The sequence below is a fragment of the Eulemur rufifrons genome, chromosome 7 (genome assembly GCF_041146395.1).
Source record: "Eulemur rufifrons isolate Redbay chromosome 7, OSU_ERuf_1, whole genome shotgun sequence".
NCBI lineage: Eukaryota > Metazoa > Chordata > Mammalia > Primates > Lemuridae > Eulemur > Eulemur rufifrons.
This window is the reverse complement of record NC_090989.1, coordinates 246060410-246081021: the sequence shown is the minus strand read 5'-3', so window position 1 is coordinate 246081021 and position 20612 is coordinate 246060410. Positions and strand designations below refer to the sequence as shown.

General features: G+C 33.1%; 2 protein-coding genes across 2 annotated transcripts in view; one reads left to right on the top strand and one right to left on the bottom strand.

Annotated features, from left to right (window-relative positions):
* The window catches only part of IFT74 (intraflagellar transport 74), a 75877-nt gene that overhangs the window by 34988 nt on the left and 20277 nt on the right, over positions 1-20612 (bottom strand). Inside the window, exons 9-12 of the mRNA XM_069474316.1 lie at positions 8207-8345; positions 6489-6551; positions 2070-2213; positions 665-705 (exon numbers count right to left, since the gene is read on the bottom strand). Of these exons, the coding sequence (XP_069330417.1) occupies positions 665-705; positions 2070-2213; positions 6489-6551; positions 8207-8345 (387 nt within the window). The remainder of the gene's footprint in view (positions 1-664; positions 706-2069; positions 2214-6488; positions 6552-8206; positions 8346-20612) is intronic.
* Positions 10369-19098, top strand: LRRC19 (leucine rich repeat containing 19). The gene is made up of 5 exons (XM_069475113.1): positions 10369-10400; positions 15446-15535; positions 16919-17432; positions 18041-18229; positions 18776-19098. The coding sequence occupies exons 1-5, from the start codon at positions 10380-10382 to the stop codon at positions 19096-19098; spliced, it is 1137 nt and encodes a 378-aa protein (XP_069331214.1). The 5' UTR covers positions 10369-10379.

The window sequence follows — 20612 nt, the reverse complement described above, 5'->3', positions numbered from 1 at the left end:
GATGTTCATAATAGCATAATTCATGATAGTTAAAAAATGGTAACAACTCAAATATCTATCAACCAATGAGTGGATAAAATATGGTATATTTATATAATGGAATATTATTTGGCAGTAAAAAGAAATGAAATATTGATATATACTACAATACAAATGAACTTTGAAAACATTATGCTAAGTAACCAGCCACATAGAACCACGTATTATAAAATTACATTTATATGAAATGTCTAGAATAGGCAAATCTACAGAGACATAAAGTACATTATTAGTTGCCTAGAGCTGGAAGAAGGGTGAGGAAGATGATGGTGAAGGGGTGGGGGTTTTATTGGAGTAACTGAACTTTTCTAAACTTGACTGGGATGATGGTCGCACAACTCTGTGAATATGTTAAAAAGCTCTGAATTGTACACTTTAAACATGTGAATTACATGGTATGAATTATATATTAATAAAGCTGTTTTAAAAAAGCAATTATACTATGCAATGGCTCTTAATTAAACACTTAAAGAAATATTTAAAACTGTAAGATTGAAAGCTGTATCAACATTAACAATGTGAACCAAAGAAAGAATTCCTGTAACAATATGCACTCTTGTTCCTCTAGAATGTAATTTAAAAGATGAAGAATTGATGTAAAATGTCCTAGTATAAAGGTACTTACTGTCTCTCCATGCTGGCTATTTCCTGATTATCTTCTTTAACCTATTAAGGCATAAAAACAAAATAATATTTAAAGAATAACTCCATTATAAGACTATTTTAAAGACAATTTCCTTCTAGAGTATGCTGTACTAAAATGTCAAACCCAGTCTCTTTCTTGAAACCTATGTCTTAGATAAGGAAACATCACTAAGGAACTATTCAGATTCCTTTCTTTTTCAAATAAAAGGTAGTAACTGATATACCCATACCTATCCACAAGGTGGCATGAAGTTAACACATCTTCAGGCCTAGATCCATTGATATAAAAATCTAGGATTTCTTAACAAGTTCCCAGATGATGCTAAAAAAATAAATTAAAAAAAAAAAATCTAGGATTTCTGAGACCACTTGTCTTCCCAAGGTAGGGTTTCTAGATTTAGCAAGTCCAGTTAAATTTGAATTTCAGATAAATAATGAGTAACTTTTAGAGTACACAGGTATACCAAGTAATATTTGGAATTTCCGTACCATCTTCACATATATATTTATTCTAAAAGATTATTCATTGCTTATCTGAAATTCAAATTTAACTAGCCTTTCTGTATTTTATCTAATACACCTACCATAAAATCACTCTTTCCTTCCCAGCTTCTACTGATTTCTTTCCAAGGAACTCCAGAGGTTCTAGGTTTTAAAACCTTTCCAGAATGATTCTAACATTTAAATGGTCACTGAATTGATCCATAAGGTTCTTCTAAACAAACTGGGCTCAATCTAAGACCACAAAGGAGTTCCTTACTGGAGCTGCATCCAAATATACATGCAGTTCTTCTAAGGGCCCTATAGTTAGGGTGTCTCAAGATAAACAACATGCTAATTATAACTTAGCTAAACTGAAGCCAAGGCTGGAGAAGAAAGCTACTGAATACGTGCGACACAGCTTTGTGACATATCATAATTTCATAGGATATTTTAATTCTACTCTCTTCATGGAGGCACTGATGGTAATAACAACAAAAAGTCATTAGCCTTGGGACACTTCATTTTCTAAATACAAGGCTCAAAACGAATAATGAAGCATATCTTCAGTAAGATTATCTAAATATTTAATGACCTTTTAGAGTTTCAAGTTTTCCTAATAAGGATCCAAAACATGAAATAATGGCCAAAATATGCACAAAGACCATATGTATGAGAATTTAAACCAAAAAATAGTTTATGTGAGGAAATGACTTTTATTTAGAGTTTCTTGATCAAGTATTTCACATCAATTTAGGTAAAGCTAACTTTTTACCGTTCTTTTTTTTTTTTTTTTTTAGACAAACTTACTGGCTTTCTGTTCAATTCATATTCCGTAAATAAAACAAATCAACACATTTACCAAAACCTGACATATTAAAAAAAGTATATTTGTTTTTTCCTACCTGCTTAAGTAATTTCTCTCTCTCTTCCATTGGAGATCCCATGCTTTTATCTTCTGCAATCATTTGCTGTCGATGGGATTCTAACTCGTAAAGCTTTTCATGCAGCAGTACAGCTTCCTGTTTTACCTGGGAGTGTGCTATTTCCTAAAGAAAACAAAAAAGGGAAAATTTTAATTAATATTTTATCAAAAATTATTCTCAAATAAGTTTCAGTTTACAAAAATAAGGATAAATTTAAACTACCAGCATCTTTAAATATAGATATCAAATATCTTTACTACTCAATAATGCTATAAAGCCCATTGCTAAACAGGAAGAATAAAAATAAATCCCTGTATACTCTCATAAGCTATTTTTAGTCTAAGATTCACAAGAAGTTGGTAGCTATAGTTTATTTTATTTTCTAAATATAAGACTTGAACAAATATAGGACATGTCTGCCAATGGAAAATAAAGAAAATGTAACAATATATCTACAACTTTAAATATGATGTCTGATTCAAAGTTCATAACGTGATCTCTAGAGCAGCAGTCTCCAACCTTTTTGGCACCAGGGACCTGTTTTATGATGGACAATTTTTCCAGGGATTGGGTGGGATGGGGGCACGGGGGATGGTTTCAGAATGATTCAAGTGCATTACGTTTATTGTGCAGTCAAACCTCTACTTTTTTGTGCCCCTCCTTTTGTTCGTCCTTTGAGAGCTACGTTTTTGTGCCCCTCCTTTTATTCTTCCTTTGCTACAATGGGAGATCAAAAGGAAAAAAAAAAAAAAAAACCTCTCTGCTAATGATAATCTGTATTTGCAGCTGCTCCCCAGCGCTAGCATCACTGCCTCAGCTCCACCTGAGATCATCAAGCATTAGATTCTCATAAGGAGCCACAACCTAGATCCCTCACATGCGCAGTTTACTGTAGGGTTCCTGCATCTATAGAAATGTAATGCCCCAGCTGTTCTGACAGGAGGCAGAGCTTATGTAGTGATGTGAGTGATGGGGAGCAGCTATAAATACAGATGAAGCTTCCCTCGCTTGCTCGCTTGCCTGCCCTGCTGTGTGGCCCAGTTCCTAACAGGCCACAGACCAGTACCAGTCCTCGGCCTGGGAGTTGGGGACCGCAGGTCTAAAGGAAAGATATTTTCCCCTGAGTAAGTCACATATATACTTTTCCACAAGGTTCAATTTTGTATGCTCAAAAAGATATGTTGAAGTTTTAACGTCCTAAACTTGTGAATTTGACCTTTATTTGGAAATAGTGTCTTTGAAGATTTAGTCAAGATGAGGTGATTAGGGTGGGTCTTAATCCAATATGACTGGCATCCTGATAAGAAGAGCAGAGACACAATAGAGCCACAGAATGAATGTCATGTGATGACATAGGAAGAGACTGGAGTGATGCAGCTACAAGTCAAGTAATGCCAAGAACTGATGGATACCATCAGAAGCTAGGACGAAGTTAAGGAAAGACTCTACTCAGAGTCTCAGAGGCAGCATGGTTTTGCTGACACCTTGATTTCAGACTTCTAGTCTCCAGAACTGTAAGAAAATAAAATTTTTGTTGTTTTAAGCCACCCAGTCTGTGATTCTTTGTTACAGCAGTACTAGGAACTAACACATGCAATAACAGTTACTGTGTATTCACCACTATTCTATGGTTCCCAAAGAGAAAATAAAGATGTGATAAAAATTTTATAACTTGTGATAAGGTGTGTTCATAGGAAAAAAAATTATTAGATAACCACAAAAGCTAGGAATGGGGGCAGTGGTAATGATTAAAATGACATTTGAAGATATTGTTATTTATTGAGTACTTGTTCTATGCCAGGCAATGTACTCTATGTTCTTTATATGCTATCTCTAATACTCAAAGCAATACTCTACAAGATAGTACTATCATCTCCATTTAACAGATGAGGAAACTGAAGATTTGAGGTCTAAATAACTTTTTGAAATTAACAAAGCTATAGGAGTTAACAATGATATTTGAAACCAGGCTCACAGGATAAAAACCAAATTCTTAAGAGGGAAGACCTCCTCTTTTTGAAAGAACAAAAGAAGAAATTGTTAAAAAAAAAAAAAAAAAAGGAAAAAGTAGACAAGGGAAATATTTGAAAGTCTATAAGCAATGAGTTAAATATATAGCTCAAGCAATGGATTAGCTTCAGATAAGATAAAGAAAAGGCATGATGATAAAATACATATAGAAGAAATGCAAATATTTTTATTTCCTTTTTCATAGTATTTTCTCCTGTTTGCCTAACAATTCTAGACTTGTTCAAATTGCATCTTGAAAACACTGGGCCTGAAGACTCAAGCTCATGATTATCCTTCACCTGATCTTTTCACACCCCTGTGAACTAAATCAGCATGACCTAATACTTCACACAGTAGTGAACACAAAGTAGATATCCAATAAATATCAGTTGACTGACCACTATCTGACATGTTTTCTTGAAGAACAAGTCCTAAATAAATAAATACAAATAGATCTGTCAAAAGTTAAATAGAATTAGTGACATGTTATCTTGATTTGAGAATATTGTAAATTTTTTTAAACTCATGTTATTTTGCTCCTAATCTTATCATCATGACATCTACCTGAATCTACAGGAAATCAGGAAAGGCAAGCCAAGTTTGAGGTACAAGACAGTATACTGAAGTGCCAAGGTCATGAAAAAGTAGTTCACAGAAAAAGAAATTAATTGGCCAACAAAGATATAAATAGATACTCAACTTCATGCATAAATAAGTGAAAATTAAAGCAAGGTAGTAATTTTTACCTATTAAACTAGCAAAAATGGAAAAAGTTGGACAATTCTTGCTGTAAGTGAGTGCAGGGGAAAATAAGAACTCTCATACTTTACATCTTGGAGTAGTAACTGGAACAACCTTTTTGAAAGGCAATTTGGGGCCCAGCTATAGTGACTCACACATGTAATCCCAGCACTTTGGGAGGCCAAGGCAAGAGAATCACTTGAGGCCAGGAGTTTAAGACCAGTCTGGTCAATATAGTAAGGGCTCCCCACCTCATCTCTACAAAAAATGTTTTAAAAAATTATACAGGCATGGTGGCTCATTCCTGTAATTCCAGCTACTTGGGAGGCTGAGGTAGGAGGATCGCTTGAGCCCAGGAGTTTGAGGGTACAGTGAGCTATGATCATGCCACTGCACTCCAGCCTGGGTGACAGAGCAAGACTCCAGCTCAACAAAAAAAGAAAGGCAATTTGGCAATCTTACAACATTTTAGAAGTGGGTATACTGTTTGACAAAATGAGAGAAATTAATCTTATGATATATTAATATAACTTTGTATAAAATGTATGTTTTCACTGGAGCATTGTTTAGAATCCCAGAAAACAATAATCACTGTTTCTTCTACAAGGCTTTTATAATGATATAATGTAATATAATTCAGTACTTTAAAATAATGAGACGGATTTCTAAGAACTGATATGAATAAACATTCAAGATAGCATGTTACGGTGAAAAAAAAGCTGCAGACAGCATACGAAGTATGAACCCCATTTGAGGTTTTCCACGACTCTAAAACCAAGATGGGATTACAGGATTGGTGTGAAGATTAAATGCCTACGTTTGGGGATATGTGCAAAAAGCTCAAAAAAGCACAAAGTAAGCACTTAATAAATGTCTTTCTAGTTCTGTTTAGAAAGAGAGAAACCAAACACATACTTTCTACCTTTATTTTTTTCAATTTTTTTAACCATAAAATGTTTTGTGCTATGAATTAAAAATTGCTTTCAATAAATGAATAAGAAAACAAATGCAAACTTTAACTTCCTTAAAGTGATGAACTCTTCTCTCTTCCTCATTTGTTTTCAGTCTCTGGTATATGTGTCTTTAAATTGCCATTAGATTTGCATGCTCCAGTAGGGCAGAATGATTTGTTTTGTACACAGTAGGTACTCACTCACTCATACATTCATTCATTTATAGAGACAGGGTCTTGCTCTGTCACCCAAGCTGGGGTGCAGTGGCATGATCATAGCTCACTGTAACCTCAAACTCCTGGGCTCAAGCAATCCTCCTACCTCATCCTCCTGAGTACCTAGGACTACAGGTATGCCACTGTACCCAGCTAATATTTTTTTTTTTTTCCAGAAACAGTGTCTCACTATGTTGCCCAGACTGGTCTCAAATTCCTGCCCTTAAGTGATTCTCCCGCCTCAGCTTCCCAAAGTGCTGGGATTACAGGCACAAGCCACTGTACCAGGCCATCATTCAATAAATAAATCTAATTTATTACCAAACTAGGATCTTTGTGGTCCAGAATAAAAAATATTGAACTTATGTTAGTACACTGCTAAATAAATATGTACTTGAATGAGTTCTACTAAAATATTTGGCTGAATTATCTTCTGTAACTCAGTAGTATTAAGAACCCTTCCTTGATTTTATACTTACAGTTTCCAGGCTCTCTTTTTTCATGTTCAGTGAATCTAGTTGTTGCTGAAGTGTATCTAATTCCTAAAGAAAAAAAACAGTAAATATAAATACGAATTACATTAAGAATAATTTGTTTTTCCATTTGTCAACATTTCAAATATGGATGTGACTAAGCAAGTTTTATAAACATCTTAAACCAGTATCTTGCATTTTGACTAGAATTTATTAACATTTCATTATTTCTATTTTTGCCAATTTCTGTCATTATTCCCACAAACCTTGCCATCTACCTTCAAAAAAATTTCATGAGCTTGTCAAAGGTAGCTAGATGTTTTCACAGTGAATCATTACTGTGTTCTGAGAACATCAAACATAAGAAGTTTTCAAATGAATGATGTCATTGTTTAAAGTTATGATTTTTAATTTTGATTTTTAACCATATTTTCATATTTTTTGCCAAATTTCTCTTAAGGCCAAGATCTATACTACATAAACATATACACAAACACACATACACATATAAACATGGTTCACTACTAGGATAAGACCCTTAAAATGATTATTTGTTCATAATCCCTGTACAAGATTAACTATATTTTGGTAGTATTTTGGCATTTCTATAATATTCTTTCTTCAATGCTTCATGGTATTTTATAAATCTTATCTGAAATAAAAAATTATACTAAGTTGTCAGTGAAGGAATATCTGAGAAACTAAAACTATATTCATTTTGGCATTCATGGGGTCTAATTCTTTGCTTACTCTTTAGTTAAGGGCCATCTGGGCATGAAAAGGCACCATAATGACTGAACATTGGGAGGATTCTCAATTACCCCTCAGCAGGCACCTAAATTCCTATATTGCTTATTTAATAACATATGTTCTCACTCCTATTTGAAAGCTAAAATGTTGATCGCATGGAAGTAGAGGGTAGAATGATGGTTACTAGAGGCTGGGGAGGGTTGGAGGGAGGGCGGATAAACGGAGGTTGGTTAATGGCTACAAAAATATAATTAGATAGAAGGAATAAAGTCTAGTGTTTGATAGCACAGTAGGGTGACTATAGTTAACAATAATTTACTCTATATTTCAAAATAGCTATGAGAAAAGATTTGGAATGTTTCCAGCTCAACAAAATAAATGTTTGATGTGATGGATATCCTAATTACCATGATTTGATCATTACACCTTATATGCGTGTATATATAATAACTATCACATGTACCCCACAAATATGTAAAATTATTATGTATCAATAAAAAACATTAAAGTAAAAAATTAATATTTATGCAATATGATTAGGGAACATAGCCATTCAAATCAGGGATATAGCAGGTAAAAGGTTTGCTGCTTATTAGGGAAGAAAAGGAAAGAAAGTAAATATTTATATGACTCTTGTCTATGTGGCCTTTTAATGTTTCTATTTAAAGTCCATAAAAATGCAAGTGTTTTCATGTATCTTTATGATGTGCAAAAATGAAGGATGCATAGAATTAAACAAAAAATAATTATAGTAAATGCTAGGTTATTAAGAAGCTTAAGAAAATGAAGTTTTGAGATAAGTGCCTCTCAAATTTAAATGTCTATATGAATTGCTGGGGACTTTGTTAAAATGAAGAGTCTGATCAGTAAGTCTAGTCAAGCTCTCAGGAGATACTGATGCTGCCAATCTTCAAACCATACTTTTCAGTAGCAAGACCACAATATGCCTAGCACACAGCAGTAATTAATATTACCTGCAGCAATTTCTCATTTGTGGTTTTCATCTCTATATATTTGACTTGTTTTTCCGGAGACATATTTTTTATAATGCCATCTGCTGCTTGTTTTTCCTGTTCAATTTCTTCTTCTACACTTCTAATTTGTTTTTCTTTTCTGAAATCAAAAGCATGTTATATTCCTGTTACTATACTGAGGAAAATAACATCAAATCATTTTACCCAGGTCACAGACTCAATTTAATAGTGTACTTAAAGATATTCAACTATAGTGTGTGACTGCAAAGTCCTTATATGTGTATAAAAAGAATTCTATCTTATACAAAATTTGTCCCCATCAGCACAGACCTATTTTACACATTTCTCTTCTACATCCCCAAGTCTTTTTATTTCCTTACTCTCCACCTTACTTTACTAAGAAATCACAAAGATTATCATAGAAAATCCTTAACACCTTGTATATGTGAGGCTGCACTTACACTTTTTCTTATCATACCCTCAAAAAACAAACAAAATGGTTAAGTTTTATAATTGTGGCTTTCAAGTATTTTTTAGCCACAGAATTCTTTGACCAAATAAAATCTTGTATGGAAGTTTTCCATATAAATCATATAAAGCAATGCAGCTCTGGCTGACTGGGGAATAGGGAGACCTGTAGTGCAATCTGATTTTAAAAATAGCTTTAGATTAATAATATGCTATGTTTACATTCCCTTTTAGCTACTGCTTTAGTTATTCCAATAGTCTGGCTATTCCACAGACGATTGCTATATTTTAGCATTATAAAATAATAATGCTAAATTTCCCTAAAAACATAACTTAAACATTATAAATATAGTTATATAAAATAGTGAAATTAATTAGAAGCAATAACCGTCTTTACCATATAATCTCAAGAAATATCAATGATTTGCCACTCATTTCCTAGGCAAGATCAATTACTGATAGGGTAGAGAAAACTCTGAAAAAAAGAAATGGGTGACACGCCACTTGTCTAAATACTTAAAGATTTACATATAAAAAACTTTACTGAACATAAATTTTCAGTCCCCAAATCAAATTTCTCTTTTGGGGTTGAAAATCTGATTAATCTATCACTATTTATTCTCTTTCACTCATAGATATCAACTTCTACAGTTTTCACAATCACCAGGTAAGCACCATAGAGCCACATATTCCCCCTACATACTCTACACTCTCATATCCTACTACTAGAATAAACAATCTAAACTCAGAAATTTCCCTACAAAAAACACCTCATAATAACTACATAAAAGATGAACATAATGAAACAGACAATCTGGGATTTCAATTTATTTCTGTCATACTGTTGGACAGGGAGTGATAACTTCACTTTGAACCTCAATTACTACAGTATAACGAAAGTGTTTGCTGCTGATACAACTGGTACAGGTATATGGGCTCATCGAATTTTCAGGCACAAAATATTGTCTGTTTCAATCTCTTTATTTCATAGATTAGGGATACTGAAGACCAAAGGAGTTAATCTTTTGGAATTTATTCCAAGTTTGATTATTCACCACTAACAATGTTTCTTCCTACTATGTCTATGTAGTTAGATGGGAACTAATGCTGTAAAGTATCCCATTTCACAGAAGAAAAATTACAGTGTAAGTAAGGTGACTGATTTTCTGAAGGCCATATAACGTCAGGTCTTTTGATGCTTTGAGCACTTTGCTTCTGTGTTACAACCTGGCAGTAAAAGCATCAATGATGGCGTCATAAAAATGAGTAAACAACAAACGTGAAACTAAAGGGAATATAAAACTTGGTGGTATCTTTTCAATTTGAATCTTTGTATGCACAAAGTACCTTCAGGATTAACACAAATTACATTCGCAACAATTATCTTTCAAAAGTATGCATTCTCAATATTATACACTTTAAATCAACAAGTAAAATTGTTAATATTTTAATAAATTTTTCAAGAGTAATTAGGAAACCCAAATGTTAGGCAAACTGCCTTACTTGTTATACTAAAAAAGTCAAAGATAACTTTAAGAAACTATTCTAGTTAATCTTTTGCTGAGGAAGTCTAGTTTTTTTTTTTTTTTAATCACCCATTTACTGGGTACAAAGGTTAAAACAAAGTGAAATGCAATCATATGACATACTTTTTAAAAATGGTCTAGAAGAAACAGAATGAACTGCTTCAGCACACCAGTCTCAGATGAAAGAAAAAAGTAAAAAGGTAAGCTCCTATACATTTATATGTTTGAGATTGTTGTTGAATTTTTTTAAGAAAATAAATCATATTTAAGCTTGTAAAATCTGTACAACAATCTTCGCCTTTAATAAGTGAGGAAGGAACAGAAAGTGTGATTATATTTTCACATGGTCTGTCTCAGAAATAATACACACCTACAACATGGACAAAGAATCTTTCCCAAATAAAGTTATGCTATACAAAGTCATTATTTTTCTTTTGGGGGAAAAAAGGGTTTTTTTCTAGCCAATCAAATTTACAAGGTTTTCTATTTTGAAATATGTTAATCACAGAACATTCTGAAGTGATATTAACCTAAAAACAAATTGACAAGATGAAGAAAAGACTGGCCACTAATTGATAATTGTTGAAGCTGGGTGATTATTCTCCTTACTTAGGTTTTTTCCTTGAAATTTTCCATTATAAAAAGTTTTTAAATTTTCAAAACGAATCTATAAAATGGTCAAGTACAGGAGTGAAGTTAATTGTGAATTATTAATATCCTACTCTAAATACACTGAGTTCTGGTATAAATATCTAAAGTATGCAATGATAAAACTACACATAGATTTTATTTAACAAAACCAAAAAGATTACAGTATCTTTTTATTTTAAAGCATATAATAATCATATAAAATAAATAACCAAAAGTTCCTAAGAAACTCATACTTCAAATTCCATTAAGAACACTATTTCCTTTTCAATATCTACCATTTCCTTAGTGTAAAGCTCTTTTTTTCCCCCCTGTAATGTAGGTTTTAGGCTGTGTAAAAGGGCATTTAATTTTTTGAAATAACTAAAAGAAACTGATATTCCATTTGTTTTCTATTTTTATTCCTAAGTAATCACGAAATTGAAACTAAAATATCATTTCAAAATAAATTTCAAGTTGAGAAAAAGTTCTAAAAGGAGAAAAAGGCAACAATAACTGTCTTCTTTTTAAATCAACTTTTTGAATAGGGTACACTGACTAATGAACAATTTCTGCATAATCTACTGGCTAGCTTTCCTACAAATTTGATTTTTTTAAAGATAGCTGGTAATGCTAACAAATGCTTTTGTCTGGAAATTTATTGTGTTATAATGGTCAACATTCATCCCCTTTTTCAATCTTTCCCCTCTCAAAAGACACAAAATATGTGAAAACCCTCATGGATGGTGTGGATCAAATGGTGTATTTCAAAGGTTTAGATGTAATGTTTTAGTTTGTTAAATGATTTCTTGCACAGCATCTACCTTGAGCTGAGTATATACTGCTTCTAATTCTAAAATTTATCAAGTGGAAAGAAGAAAAACAGAACCCTTTTCTAATCCTTATAATTTTATTTATTTTAGCACACTGGAGAAAACAATTATTAGTATTAAATAGACGATAAATATAATAAAAGACCATCCTCTTGTCTCCACTTCCATATAGGCTCATAGTCCTGCCTCACCTCCATTACCTTCCTCACCTGCTTCTATTTCACATCAACTTTTCACTTAAATCCAGTTAATTTTCTTTGTAGTCTATTTGCTTCCTTTAACCAACCTTACCTTATTTATTTCTGAAAAAACAGTACTTGTCCCTTACTCACCTCTCCTCACTCACTTCTGTATCCCACCAGAGACATCAGTAAGAACGTCACACCACTTACTGAAACAAACCATTGAAGTGGCTGCATACCTACTCCTAGAGATCATTAAACACAGGTAGACTATTAAATACCTTGTAAGTGATTTAAGTATACCCTTCTGTGGGCAATAGTCTGGAATAAGTGATAGTTTGAATTCATTTCTGGCTCTGCACCCAAGTTGTATAAAATCTAGGAGGAAGAGTAGCTTTTTTTTTTTTTTTTAACAAATTCAATTGAACTATGTAAAGGGAGAAAGTAGAAGGGGAATAAGCATAAACAAATCAATAAATTGAAGGCATGGAGAAAGTTGACTAGAATAGACCAGCATTGAAACAGCAATAAATTCCTCACTGGTAATGAGGTGACAGACTTAGTAACCTGAAAGGAATCCTGCTCACTCTGATTAGTTTTTCTACTTCCTGTTCTGATGGAATAAACTTTCCTTAAGAAATTATAAATAACTAATTGTACAAATGCTGTAATAAGGCTCAAAAGACTATTTTTGCAGACCCCTAAGGATGACAAGATATATTCATATTCTTTCAAACAAATAATTTGTTTGCAGAAGGTATCTACTGCTGACTTTAAGAAAAAGAGGTAAAGAACAAGAAACATCAATGTCATGAATAAAATGATTAAATGGACAGTAACTATTTAGCAAGAAGAGTATATTCCAATAAATGGCAATTTCCAGGTAAAGATAGCATGTTGAATGTACCCATTAACTTTCAACTCTGTCTAAAACCTGAATATAATGAAAATAAAAGATAAAAAGGAGTAAAAACTCACAAGAACAAGGAGAATGGAAGAGGGGACAACAGCAATAAAACCTAGAAACCGGAAAGCTAACAGTTACATGGAATCTGACAAGGAAAGAAAAACTTTCCCATGCCTGCAATGGGAAAAGCTGAGAGGCCACTTGAATTATACTGCAAAAACTCCAAATGGCCCAGCAATTGGTAACACCAGGTATACTGGGAAGAAGAGGAGGAGGAGCTAATTCTTCTCTGCCTCTGACCAGCCTGAAATGTTTTTCCCCTACTCTAGCAGAAGATAAGAGGATTTTTTTCCCTCTGGAGAAAATAAAACAAAGAGAATTTGGGCACTAGGTACAAGTGAGCATAGGGGCACTGCTGATATTAAGTTAAAGTTTACATACTAAATATTGATATAAACCTATCTTTTTCACCACTGAGCTAACAGAATGATGGCCACCAGGACTTATCTGTTCAGGCAGTAAATTAGAAGAATCATTTTGTGGAGCCCAACTAGCCCAAGAAAAAAGACCTAAAGATAATGACATTTAGGGATTCCCCAAGGAAAGAGTCCAACAGATTTACGCTACGGTAAGGTCTAGAGTTAAGACCCATGCAAACGCAGTTTCCAACCAGCTTTTTAGTTCCCCACACTCATACGTAAGCCCCAAACAAAATATTAACAGACATATGAAGAAAACCTTCAATATAAAGAACACTGTGCAAAATAAACTGGAAAAGTACAACCTGAGGACATTAGAGTTTATTCAAGGAAAAAGAAAACAAAAAAAGGCACAAGAAAAGACAATACATTCATAAAACAGGATACTACTAAAGAAAATGTTCAGAGGCCGGGCGTGGTGGCTCATGCCTGTAATCCTAGCACTCTGGGAGGCCGAGGCGGAAGGATCGCTCAAAGTCAGGAGTTCGAGACCAGCCTGAGCAAGAGTGAGACACCCCACCCCCGCCCCGCCTGCCCCCGGTCTCTACTAAAAATAGAAAGAAATGATCTGGACAGCTAAAAATGCACATAGAAAAAAATTAGCCGGGCATGGTGGTGCATGCCTGTAGTCCCAGCTACTCGGGAGGCTGAGGCAGAAGGATTGCTTAAGCCCAGGAGTTTGAGGTCGCTGTGAGCTTGATGCCACGGCACTCTAGCCCGGGCAACAGAGTGAGACTCTGTCTCAAAAAAAAAAAAAAAAGAAAACAAAAGAAAAAGAAGAAAAAAAAGAAAATGTTCAGAGAGCAAAAACCATCTCTCAGAATCAAAAAGTTGGGAAAAAGAAAACTTCAATAAAAGAGTTTGAAGATAAAGTCAAGGATGTCTCCCAGAATGCAGAACAAAAACACAGAGATGAAAGATAAAAAAAATCAGAAAATCATTCCAGGAGGTCTGACACCCAATTAATTTAGCTCTACAAAGAGAAGTGAGATTGGAAAGAAGGAAGGAAGGAAGGAAGGAAGGAAGAAAATAAATCATCAATATCATCAATCAGTGAAATAATTCAGAAAATTTCCCAGAATAGAGGGACATAGATTCCAGGTTGAAAGGGCTGACCAAGTACCCAGTTTAATGGATGAAAACAGACTCTCATAAAGACATGGGATCATGAAATTTTCAGAATACAGTATGATTATAAAAGCTTTGAGAGTTAGGAAGAGACAAGTTACATGAAAGTATAAAGAATTAGTGACATGGCATCACAGTTCTTAACAGTAATACTAGAAACCCAAAGACAACAGGGCAATGCCATCAACACTTTGAGGGATATTATTTCCTACCTAGAATTTTATTTCTAGCCAAAATATCTTTCAAATTCTAAAAATATTTTTAACTATGTTAGGAGATGAAGACATAGTAAGTATACATTTGACGTGTTGGAAATGAAGGTAGGGATTATTTAAAAGAGAACTGAAGATTCTCATATCCCACAGTTACAAGGCAACAAATAATACCAACAGATAATGCCTAAAATTGAAAAATCAAGAAGTACTAATATAGGAAGTGACTCATGCCTGTAATGTCAGCACTTTGGGAGGCCAAGGTGAGAGGATCACTTGAGACCAGGAATTTGAGACCAGCCAGGACAACATAGCAAAAATATTTAAAAAATATTTTTAAAAAATTAGCCAGGCGTGGTGGCACACACTTTCTAGCTACTTGGGAGGCTGAGGCAGGAGGATTGAGTGAGCCCAGGAGTTGGAGGTTACAGTGAGCTATGATTGTGCCACTACACTTCAGCCTGGGTGACAGAGGAAGACCCTGTCTCAAAAACAAACAACAACAAAAAGAAGTAGCAATATAAGGATATACTTAAACATGCACATATACAAAAATATATATTCTTCTGGACTTTCTTTTGTGCACTTATATATTAAAATTTTTAAATGTGCAACTACTTCAATTGTTTTAAAGCTCCTTTCAGTAGATCATAGAACTAATAAGACACCCTATAAAATATTAAGTCTCTCATTCTCTACAGGGGCTTTCTAGTTTGTTAAGATCGGAGTGTAGATACCGTGGATAGTCATGTACTTGCTTCACATTTTATGTATTTTAAGATAAAATAGATTTAAAAACGAAAAAAAGGAAATCAAAATGTCCTCAAAATCTCAAGTTCTGGTCTCATTGAAATGAAAATACTCTCTTTTCTAATAGGCCTGCAATATGAAAATCGCATTCATCAAAATCTTATTTTGGACTTTCTCCATGCTATTATTATCAGACAAAAGCCAGACTTCTAAAACAGTAAGTTTTTACAATAAATGTAGTAAAAATGTTTTCAAAGGTATACTTTCTGTACATTTAGTAAAATATCTCAAAGCAACAAAAGTAAAGAAAATCCAAGCTATCAAAATTAACTCTTTAGTTAGCTGTGTATTTTCAAAATCTGTGATTTGAGTCAGATTCTAATTTGACAAAAGCAGCCTTCATTTTTTTTAAACTGACTTCTTTAAAAATCGATTAAAGGAGAAATCTGTGGATTTTCACTATAAAATCAGATTTGTTTCCAGACAAAAACCAGTTTAGAATGTAGGAAACTGCTGGGTGGGGTGGCTCATGGCTGTAATCCTAGCACTCTGGGAGGCAGAGATGGGAAGATTGCTTGAGCTCAGGAATTTGAGACCTGCCTGAGCAAGAGCGAGACCCCATCTCTACTAAAAATAGAAAATTAGCCGGGCATCATGGCATACACCTGTAGTCCCAGCTACTCAGGAGGCTGAGGCAAGAGAATCGCTTGAGCCCAGGAGTTTGAGGTTGCGGTGAGCAACGATGATGCCACTGCACTCTATCCAGGGCAACAGAGTGAGACTCTGTCTTCAAAAAAAATCAAAATTAAAAAAAAAATTAAAAAAAACAAAATAAAATAAAATATAGGAAACTTTTTTTAAAAAATGCTTATTTATGAGGGAAATTGCTGTTGCTGCATTATCATTATTATTGGTGTGACACTAACTGTATCAATGGTAAGAAATAAAAACTATTCATAGTTCTATTTACTCTTAGTTTACTACTCAGTAAAAACAAGTAGTATTTCTTTCATTTTATATCCACATAAGGAAAGCACTTTGGGTTGTATGGTTCTTTAAATTCAGTACATATCTCCATTTCTGATGTAAAATAAATATTGTCTTTTAAAAAAACAAACTTTGCGCTGTTAACCCTAGAGAGCTATATATTGGATATTATTTCTTAATTATTTAATAGCCCTAAGTATAATGTTGGTAGTTCTGATTTTTAAAAATTATATACTTTTAAATAATGTCCTCATTACAAATGTAATCTTGTACACTGGAATATTATTATTTACCATGAATTTCCACATATATAAATAGAAATATCCAATATTCTTCCTGGAATGATTATATAACAGTTGGAAGATACCTGTATAATCAACTAAAATCTCTGTTTGATTGAAGGTATCAGAATTTCCTTAATCTTTAGTATTTTATACCAATAAAGAAAAACATATACTCTACCTTTTTCATACTATAATACCGAAAGATTGGATAGATTTTTTTTTTCCCAAAATGATTTCCTTCCAATGTCTAAGTGCTTGAATGTGAAATTTGGGGAAATTCTGTTAATATCATTTCCGATTAATGCATTTCTAATTTTTTTCTTTTTTAGGAAGTCCAATGTAATTTCACGGAAAAGAATTATTCTTTGATTCCAGCGGATGTCAATAAAAATGTTACCATACTTGATCTCAGTTATAACCAAATTACTCTGAATGCTACAGACACAAGGGTTCTGCAGACTTTTTTTTTACTCACTGAGCTCTATCTGATTGAGAACAATGTCACTGTCTTACATAATAACAGTTTTGGTAACCTCTCCAATCTAGGAATTTTAAATATCTGTAGAAACTCCATCTATATAATTGAACTAGGTGCATTTGTAGGCTTAAGTAAACTAAAACAGTTACATCTCTGCCAAAACCAAATATTACAACTGAATACTGATACTTTTATGCCTCTAAGAAACCTGAAACTTCTGAATCTGCAAGGCAATTTGATAAGCTATTTTGAAGTACCCCAACTGTTTCATCTGGAATTAATAATTTTATATGCAAACCCATGGAACTGCTCTTGCAGTCTGTTCAATTTGCAGAACTGGCTGAACACATCAAATGTGACATTAGGTAAGCTATCTCAATTTAATCAAAACCAAAATATGATTAGCTTTTGATGTTCCACTACAGGAAAATCTCTCATATCATGTTTTAAAGAAAAGGCAATTATTTCTGTTTAAGGGAAACAGGAAGAAATACTGATAACTAATTGCTAAATAGATGCTCTCCTTCCCCCACCCAAGGGGGGAAAAGAGAAGAAATTTAAATGTTCTATGTACGTGAGATGATACTGTCACTTCATGAATGAAGGTAGCAAAGTCAATACATAAAATTAATTTATTTAAGTACTTCCTAGAGAGTAGGTGAAAACAGGTGTCCTACTTTAACTGCAAAGTATGCTCTGAGATCCAGATTGTAATTATAATCTTAATCATAAAATCTTTACTAACATAGACAAACTAAACAATAAATAGATACTGCATTTAAGCTGTGTTTATAAAATGATAAACAGAAATGTGTATTATTCTCTCAATGTGTTGCCAGGCACACAGAAGAGTTTCTTTCTTATATTAAATAATGACAGATATGTCAAAAACTCCTAGATAAAAATAATTATAAAATGTCAACTATTCTTATTCTCTATAATAAATCTTAATTTATTCTTTCTGGTTTATTAGAAAATGAGAATATTACCACGTGTAGGTACCCAGATATCCTGAAGAGCTACAATATCAAAACAGTACCTCATAAGGCTGAATGCATCTCAAAATTTCCTTCACCTACAACTGAAGATCTTTATATTCACTTTCAGTCCATTAGCAATTCAACATTTAACAGCTCTTTGAACAACTTAACAAAAAATTCAGGTAATGTACTGGTTCCGAATATTTTTATTCTTTTTTATTCATGCTCATGGGGCTATTTAGAACTGAATATTAATATTGCTAAAAGGGTCATTCTAAATAAACTGAAGTAGTTCTCATTATCTTTCTCCATTTTAAATTTCTGTAAACAATGTGAAAGAACAATTCCTTATCTCAACAAAAGATTTACAAAATACTGGACTTCTCTGCTAGTTACCAAATACCATTGTGCAAATTATTTAACTCCTCTGAGCCTTCATTTTAACTAGTCAAGTCACAAATCTTAACGAATATGAATCAATAATGGTCTTCTGTAAATAGGTAACAATACCTGCAAAGACGGGTACTTATTTTGAAAAAGGCATTCTTTCACCACACTACAAAATATCATTTATTTAGTGTAGTTTTTGTAACTTTTGCCTAAAGAAAACTATAATGTATCTTCATTTCTAATGCTAATATTGGTGAGTATTAGGACATGTGATTATTTTATTTTTGTCAATTTAACAAATTTATCCTCTTTCTGTCTCTCTCATTATTCCATTTAAGAACATGAACCTCTTGGGAAAAGTTGGGCTTTTCTTGTTGGTGTCGTTGTCACTGTACTGATGACTTCACTCCTCATCTTTATTGCTATCAAATGCCCAATATGGTATAATTTCCTGCTTAGTTACAATCATCATCGCCTAGAAGAACATGAAGTAGAAACCTATGAAGATAGTTTTCCTGGAAATCCAAGTTCTCTTTCACAGATGCCAGCTACAAACTCTGAAGACACAGTAATATTTGAACAATTACATTCATTTGTGGTGGATGATGATGGGTTTATTGAAGACAAATATATAGATACCCATGAATTATGTGAAAATTAATTTCTTTTGATGTTTAATTTAAAAAATGTTATCAATCTATTCATAGTTTAGACATGGAGATTCTCATATGTGACATACCAAACTATAGTTAGTAGACCTTCATATTAATTACAACATATATAAATATCATAAAATTATGTTCTTCTCATTGTATTGAGCCAGTCCAAATACAGTAGCTGACACTCCTTGGTAACTAACTTACTCCACAATGTTAGCATTACTATTCTGAGCAGGATTCAGGAAACCATACAGACTAGTAAGAAGAAGGTCTACAGTACATTATTCATTAATTAAAATGAATGGATTCTCATATTAACACAGATATTTGATGTGATATGTATTAAGTTATACTGAAATTCCATACAGTAAAGAAATAAAAGTTTTGGATTTATATTATGAATCAAAGTGAGGAACAGAGCCTAAACAATATACTAAGATTGATTTTATGCTCACAGTGAATCCACAGAGTTGGAAAATATGTTTTTAAATGCTTCCTGAATTTGCAAAATATATTTTGTTAAAGTTTAGTAGCAATTTAAAGCATACGCACAATGTTGAGGCATAATCCCTAGTAAGCTACTACTGATTTTGGTTATAAAGAAAGGCTATCGCCATAATGCAGGATGGCCACAATTTAATACCATGGAGTCTTCCAAAGTGGGCATCACAATTATCTGTGAATCTTGTTTTTAAAAATATACATTTCTGCCTCTCTTTGGAGATTTTTATTCAAATGGGTCTGTGCGGGGGCTGAGGAATCTTCAGGTGGTCCACAGACAGCTGTTTCTATCTATCCAGCAGATAGAATAATGTCTCCCAAATTGTTTTCTAGAATACTAATTTCCAGAAAGACATTCAGAAGTATTTACAGGAAAAGAAAAAAGTACATGGTCAAATACTATAGGAAACACTGGGTTTAAACAAAGTGAAACAAGATTTTTTACTACAGGACTTATCTAAGACTTTAGGAAACTGCTCTCTAATTATTCAAGAGCAAAGTATTAAGAATTTTCAAACTGACTGGACAACAAAACCTATTCCTTCAGGTTCATCTAGTAAGAGCTCATAGCACAATCATAGTCCAAACAACACAGTTTGGAAAACACTGGCCTGGAGAATGTAATAAGAAAGGTCTTATTATTAATAGGAAATGAATTATTTGTATATTCCTGATAGTCAGCTGGCTACAATTATAATTTTAACAACTTATTAATGCAAACAGTGGCATTAAAAACTATAGTAAACTCTATAATTTTTACTTTCCATAGGTGGGGAAAGTAAGTGTATTTATATCTTTCAGAGAGAAGTACATTTACAAAACACTGAAATATATTTATGGATGAAATAATATTTCTGGGATTTTCTTCAACATAATACATGGGAAAAAACAGTGGCTTGAGGTGTGATTGGAGCAGGGTTGGATATGAGCTGATGGAGCTAGGAGATGGGTACATAAGGGTATAATATACTATTTTTATGTATGTTCAAATTTCTCTCTAATAAAGTTTTTAAAA